At 41.2% G+C, this 6,754-nt stretch overlaps 1 protein-coding gene across 1 annotated transcript; it reads right to left on the minus strand.

Annotated features, from left to right (window-relative positions):
• Positions 1 to 2,840: 2,840 nt before the first annotated feature.
• On the minus strand, positions 2,841 to 5,885 carry LOC121992158 (lysine histidine transporter 1-like). The gene is made up of 8 exons (XM_042546330.1): positions 5,698 to 5,885; positions 4,760 to 4,917; positions 4,301 to 4,684; positions 3,822 to 4,215; positions 3,605 to 3,710; positions 3,408 to 3,499; positions 3,244 to 3,312; positions 2,841 to 3,145 (listed from the first exon to the last, which is right to left on the minus strand). The coding sequence occupies exons 1-8, from the start codon at positions 5,749 to 5,751 to the stop codon at positions 3,041 to 3,043; spliced, it is 1,362 nt and encodes a 453-aa protein (XP_042402264.1). The 5' UTR covers positions 5,752 to 5,885; the 3' UTR covers positions 2,841 to 3,040.
• Positions 5,886 to 6,754: the final 869 nt, after the last annotated feature.

Consider the following 6,754-nt stretch of genomic DNA (forward strand, 5'->3'; position numbering starts at 1 on the left):
GATCAGGCTCCATGCTGATCGGTCCCCAGACCGATCAGTAAGCCTACCGAACCTTCTGTTTGTTATCCGATCGGTCACCAGACCGATCAGATACACAAACGTATCACTGGATCGGTCTGCAGACCGATCCAGAGCTTGGTTTTTGCCCAAACCAAGTCCCAAACCTTCCAAACCAATATCCGATCAACCTTGACCTATCATGCTTAGCATCCGGTCACTCCCTTGACCTGCTAAGACTTCCCACCAAGTGTCCGGTCAATCCCTTTGACCCACTTGGACTTTCCTCTTCGTGCCAAGTATCCGATCACTCCCTTGATCTACTTGGACTTCCCAACACCAGATGTCCGATCACCCTTGATCCATCTGGATTTTCCCTTGCCTGGCTTAACTCACCAGGACTTTCACCTAGCTTCACTTACTAGGGTTTTCACCTGGCTTCACTCACCAGGATTTCCAATCTGCCTGGCTTCACTCACCAGGACTTCCAAACTGCCTGGCTTCACTCACTACGACTTTCCCATTCACCTAGCTTCACTCACTAGGATTTTTCACATCCGGTCCAGAGAACGAGCTCCCGAGCCCTCTCTGACCTCAGTCCGGAGAACGAGCTACCGAGCCCTCTCCGACTTCCCATGTGCCAAGCTTCCATACTTGGACTTCTCCGTGCCAAGTCTCCATACTTGGACTTTTCCCGTGCCAAGCTCCCATACTTGGACTTCTCCGTGCCAAGTCTCCATACTTGGACTTTTCCCGTGCCAAGCTCCCTGCTTGGACTTTTCACCATGCCAAACTCCCTGTTTGGACTTTTCCCATGCCAAGCTCCCTGCTTGGACTTTTCCCGTACCAATCTCCCTGCTTGGACTTTTCCGAGTCAGGTCAACCAGGTCAACCTTGACCTAAGGTTGCACCTACAATCTCCCAAACACCTATTCTTTGTCAAACATCAAGAATACAACTCTCTTCTCGTCAAACATCGTCAAACATCAAAACACAACTCGAGTTAGGTCAACTCGAGTCAGGTCAACCAGGTCAACCATGACCTAAGGTTGCACCAACACTAACCACCTACTGAAGCACTGAAACGATGGCTAGACCGACATATTCCCATCGAATTTCAAGGGAGAATTTGTGTCTTGGATGAAACACATGGAGGTATTTTTCAAAATTGTGAATCATTAAATATGGGTTTATAGCTTTCAAAGACTCCCAAGGAAATGAAAAGGAAGAACATCAATGGACTAAGAAGGAGCAAGCAGACTTTGTAGCGAACGGAAGAGACGAGTTCCACCTACTCAGCGTACTTCCACCCCAAGAAGTAAATCGGATCGGAGATTACAAATCAACAAAGGAACTTTGGGAGAAGTTCCTGGAGATGCACGAAGAAACTTTGGGAGAACTTTGGGAGAAGTTCCTGGTTGATTAGTCGACCTATAGGGTGATTGGTCGACCGAACAGATTTTTGGTCGACCCAATGTATCTTATAAAAGAACAGCTCAAGGTCCGAGCTAGAACAACTCTGTGAATCTTCCTATCTTCTTCCTCCCTATTCGTGCTACTACTGATCTATACTTCTATGCATGCTACGACAATAAACAAGCTTCGACGATCTTCATATCAAATATTATTTGTCGGTAAATTTAAGTTTAACACTTACATAATTTCTTGTAAAACTCTTGTATGAATTACCTCTTCTCTGAAGATTTTGGAAAGGAGATTTTTAGTAGATTATCCAACTGTGCGATCAAGGATCATGAGTCTTGGAGTAGGAATCGACATAGGGTCCGAACCAAGTAACCAATCAAGTCACTTGTATTGCTTACTATTCTATGCTGCTGCTTACTTTGATAAACGAAAAGATTTTTAATGAGTAATATTCAACCCTCCCTTTTATCGTGTTTCCGATCCTTCTGTACAAATATATAAGATGAGCAATTACAATGCAAGTACAAATATAAAGTATACTAACAATGAAAATTAAGTCTTAGGCGTAGGTTGTCGGATGACCTCTCAACATAGTAATAACAAAACTTGCACATGTAGCAACAACAGAAATGAAATAGTGAGTGTGATTGAAATGAATGAATGAGTTGATTCTCAGCTCGGCCATCAAGCCCTTTTTATAGACACTGTTCAGTCGACTGATCCACTGTTCCATAGATTGAACCTTTCAATCGACTAATTCAACTATTTGTCTACTGAACCCTTGTACCTTTCCTTCTTTTCTTTGATTCGATCCTTCGAATCTCGTAAATCGTGTTATTTTGTCCATTGATCGCACTAATCCTTCGATAGAATCTAGAATTTCCTTTCCTAAGTTGATTTGATCTTATCTCTGCCATTATCATATTTGGATCGGTCGATTGATCCAAGTTATCCGTTGACTGATAAGACTATAATATCATTTTTTAGATTGATAAGGCTTTAGCCTAAGGGACTGACAATGTTAAAAAGGAGTTGCAATTTGAATTTGTGGTGAGAGAAAGGAAGAATGTGTGAGAGAAAGGAAGGTAGCTTGAGAGTTATTTTTTATCAACTCGCTTGAGATTAACCTGGGGCTATAAAATTTCTAGCTCTGTCATTACCAGTGGCCGCGTGAGGTGTTCTTCTACTAAAAAAGTCATAATATAATTTATTCTTTTTCAAAAAAGTAAAAAAGAAAAATTTTCAGGATGTTTTTTTAATAATTTTTTTTTTGTCTTCCTCCTAAATAAACAGTGATTTATATTTACGAGCCTAGGGAGGTACCATAAGTAATATATATTGTGATAAAAGGTGAATACGCTTGCACCTAGCGCCCCCGTCAATCCATCCTAGGATCAATACGGAGAAAGTAAATCACGGACGATTAACCATAAATAATATACATACACTTAGAATGCTACAACCTCTTTGCTCGATCAATAATTTAATCAATTGCCCATTTGTTGACATCACGCAATGCACTTAATTTCACTATGTACCACTTACGTTTTCCTTAGTATTTAATTTGGCTCGCTATGAATCCCCACCCAACTCGTTCCCAAGTCAACACCGGCCTTTCTCATTGGTAGAACTTGTATTGCTTGTCTATTATGTTTCCGATGATGTCTCGCAATGCACCAATAGGAGCCAAGATCATCAGCAGGACCCCAAGAATTATGCAGATCTGAGAAGGGGGAAAAAAAAGAAGCGAAACAAATTAATATTCATATTCAGGTTCGTTAATTCTGATAGAGATGATATGCAACGAAGAGATGTTCTTACCCAATTAGTGATCCAAGATAAGCTAAACCTTCTGGGTTTGTAAATAGCAAGCCACATGATGCAAGGAAGCTGGAATCATCGATCGATCAGACAGAAAGAGGATTAATGGCAATATCAATGGTTTGTTGCATGTGAACTGTAATGTAAGTGTGTGGAGCACTCACGAAGTATGTGGTCGGGGCGAACGCGAATCCGCCGAAGAAAGAGAGTAGTCCGCCGAAGAAGGGGAAGGTTATGCCGACGAACATGGTGAATGCTGCATGGTAGTTCACAGTCCAAGGAATTTAGTTCTCTGCTCCATGATTTCCTGAATCGAATCGTTAAAGTGCGATTGAGGAAATTAATGGAGGGAGAGGCTTACCGACATAAGCACTTCGTGTTATCAGGCGAAGAGTTAGACCAGGAGGAAAACGAAGCCTTTTGACCAGCACCGTCTCCATCATGTCGAACACAGGCATCGCGTAGATCTGCAGAATCGAGGATAATTAATTTGGAATGATGATCGATTATATATATTCCGGGGAAATAATTTATATATATATATATATATATATATATAAATCATATATGTGGATCACCTGGTAGCTTCCGATCACGTGAACGACGACCATCATGTTGGCCATGGCAATTAGCCAGTGCGGTCTGCTTAGAGAGACCAGGATGTTGTCCTCGACTCCGTTGCCGAAGGCCCAGTAGCCGACGAAAGCCACAGGGAAGTAGCAGAGGGCGACGACGATGTAGGCGACGATCACGCCCTTCCACATCGGCTTCTTGGAAGGCTTCTCAGGAGTGGAAGGAATGGTGGCTTGGATTTCCAGCACCACGTTGTGGCCAGCGTACGCGAAGGCCACATCTCCCAGCGCCGCCAGGAACCTCATCACAGTCCTTTCTTGTGTATCAGATTTGTAACCGTATTCCACATGCTCCTGCTTCCCCTTGTCCACCGAAGCCACCCATGCAATGGTAGAATAACTAGAATGGATCGAGCAAGGAATTAGTAGTCAGTCCTTTTATTTTTTGATCGATCGATCGATCGTGAAGTAATTTTATCGAGTACCTGAAAGACATAACAGCGGCGGCCAGAGATATCCCAGAAATAGAGTTGAAGTTGGGAAGCTGCGAGAGGACAAAGTGCACAGAGGCGAAGATCATGATGAAAAAGGTGAGCTTGATCTGCTTGCAGTCAGAGCAGACGACGTCGTGGAACTTCTTGAGGGATCTGCCGCCGGTGACCATGTAGATGATGCAGACGCCGACTTCCACAATCAGCTGCTGGGGAACGACGATGTAAAGGCCTAGCTTCTCGCCGAAAGCATATTGTCCCAACTCGTGGTACCGATCGAATCGCTTCCCGGGAACCATCTCGTGCATCTCCACCATTTGCCACAGGGTGTACAGGGTCACGATCCATGATATGACCATTACGGCGATCCCAGGCCCCCTGCGATATGATCCTCAATTTGAGAAGACAAGAAGTAGGAAAAATTAAAAAATCAATTATCAACTGCGTTTGTACCATCCGAGTTCGGACATGGCGTAAGGCAAACTGAGGACGCCAGCTCCGACCATGGCGGTGACATTGTGGAAGGCAGAGTACCACCACTTGGCGTTGCGGGAGGATGTGATGGGAAGCCAGTCGTCGATCGCCTTCTCCTTCTCCTTCTCCTTCTCGCTCTGAGATTGACCAGAAACCATTTGATTTATGAAACCAATCTCTCAATCTCAGCTCCCAATTCAACAACAGATTAATTATATTTATTCCATCTTAAACAAACTTAACTAAAAATTTGTTTTGTATTCTCGATTCCATAGATCCCGTGTCGATCCCATCACAGGATTGGATACAGAATCGGAGTCATCACGTGAGAATATTTTAAACTTCTTCGCGTATCGATTTATCTTGCCGGCGTCGCCTGACAAGGAGCGTGCAATTTTTTTAAAAAAATTGGTCATAAAAGTCAGATTCAACACGCCTCGTTGACCATAAAAAAACTGATCGATCGATCGGCAAGTTTTCCCAGTTAAGACTCAACCCTTTCTTAATGCATCCTGGAAAACTGCAACATACTCCACCATCAACTACGGCGAGATAGAGGAGTCATTTGTTTTCAACTAATCCAAGAAAATGGAACGCCAAATCGATCGATGACGTCCACAAGGCTGATTTTTTTTTTTCCATTTTTATTATAAACGTTTTCCACAGGTTTAAAAAAGCTGGCATCCGTAGTTTTTGATACCCGCTCGTTTCTTGTGGACACAGCTGACAGATAAGCTGAAAATTGATGTCTATCCTTTTGACACCGAGCTAGATAAAGCTAATGATAATCAAACTAATTAATTGCGTCTGCAAATCCTTCTCTGCCAATGAATTCAAGTGTTCTTGATGTAAATAAAACTGATATTACTGAGCATATTGTACTGATAAATTTACAAACTAGAAATATAGACTCTTACCTGATTTTGTCTACTGTCGTAGTTCTCAGGGAGTGATTGACCTTGAGTTCCCATGCTGAGCCTTTTCTATCTTCTTCCTGGAAGGAAAGATTTCCCAAAGGAAAAGGATGACTACCTACACTCCGGAGACACAACAATATGCATGGAAAGAATGAAGAGGAGAGGGATATGCATTAGAGGAAGAGGAAGAAGAAGGGATGCATTAAATTAACTTTTCTGGTAGCTGTCTCCGAGAAGTTAAGAGGAAACAGCTTGGCATTCAACATTCTGTGAAATTTGATAGGTTTGACTTAAACAAGTCCACAAGGACTAATTGCCCATGGATGTCAAGGTAAGCCAAAAAAATCAAGGATGAAAAACAATTGACATAGTAAGAAATAGAATGACCTACCACCTCAACATGGAAAACCTTAAGGAAGAAGAACCAATATCAAAGTTGAGTAGTTATGAAAGCATTATTGACACTCTGTTGAATTTTACAACTTTAATATTTTAAGGTATAACTAAAATAAATTAGGTTGTATATGTTTTGAATGCAAGGAAAAATGAACATTATAAAAATTAATTTCTACTTGCAAAAAAAAAAAATATACTAAATGTAAGAGGAAAAGAAGGGAGAACTTAGAAACTGATACCTCTTGGAGCACCCAATGAAAGATCAAAGAAAAAAAAAGATTTGTGAGAGCTAAGAATGTCCACAAAAGGGAACAAGATTTAATTTGTATAAATCGATGTGTGGTTTATCTAGTTAATTGAAAAAATATTCGTAAGTTAAATAAACACTTTATAACAAAATAGGAAAGTTAAAAATAAAATTATCTTGTCACACTTGCCTGGCAAGTTTGAAAAACAAAAAATTGTTTGAAAAACATTCACAAAAAATTTAGTATGCAAGAAGGTAGACGACTAGCTATTATAGGAATGGTTTGGGTTGCAAACCAATACAAATTAAGCACCTTCTTATTATTGGATCTTTTATGACTATAATAAACATTATTATAATATACCTAGGATCGTATGATAATGTCTTTCCAATACAATGAAAGATCCGATATCT

The sequence above is a fragment of the Zingiber officinale genome, chromosome 6B (genome assembly GCF_018446385.1).
Source record: "Zingiber officinale cultivar Zhangliang chromosome 6B, Zo_v1.1, whole genome shotgun sequence".
NCBI classification, from domain to species: domain Eukaryota; kingdom Viridiplantae; phylum Streptophyta; class Magnoliopsida; order Zingiberales; family Zingiberaceae; genus Zingiber; species Zingiber officinale.

Bases quoted from the DNA above. Each gene is read 5' to 3' on its own strand.
- LOC121992158 (XM_042546330.1), bottom strand. From the start codon at position 5,751: ATGGGAACTCAAGGTCAATCACTCCCTGAGAACTACGACAGTAGACAA. The intron at 4,216-4,300 runs GTACTCGATAAA...GATCCATTCTAG, and splicing joins GCCGCTGTTATGTCTTTCAG to TTATTCTACCATTGCATGGG. The intron at 3,146-3,243 runs GTAAGAACATCT...CCCCCTTCTCAG, and splicing joins TATCTTGGATCACTAATTGG to ATCTGCATAATTCTTGGGGT.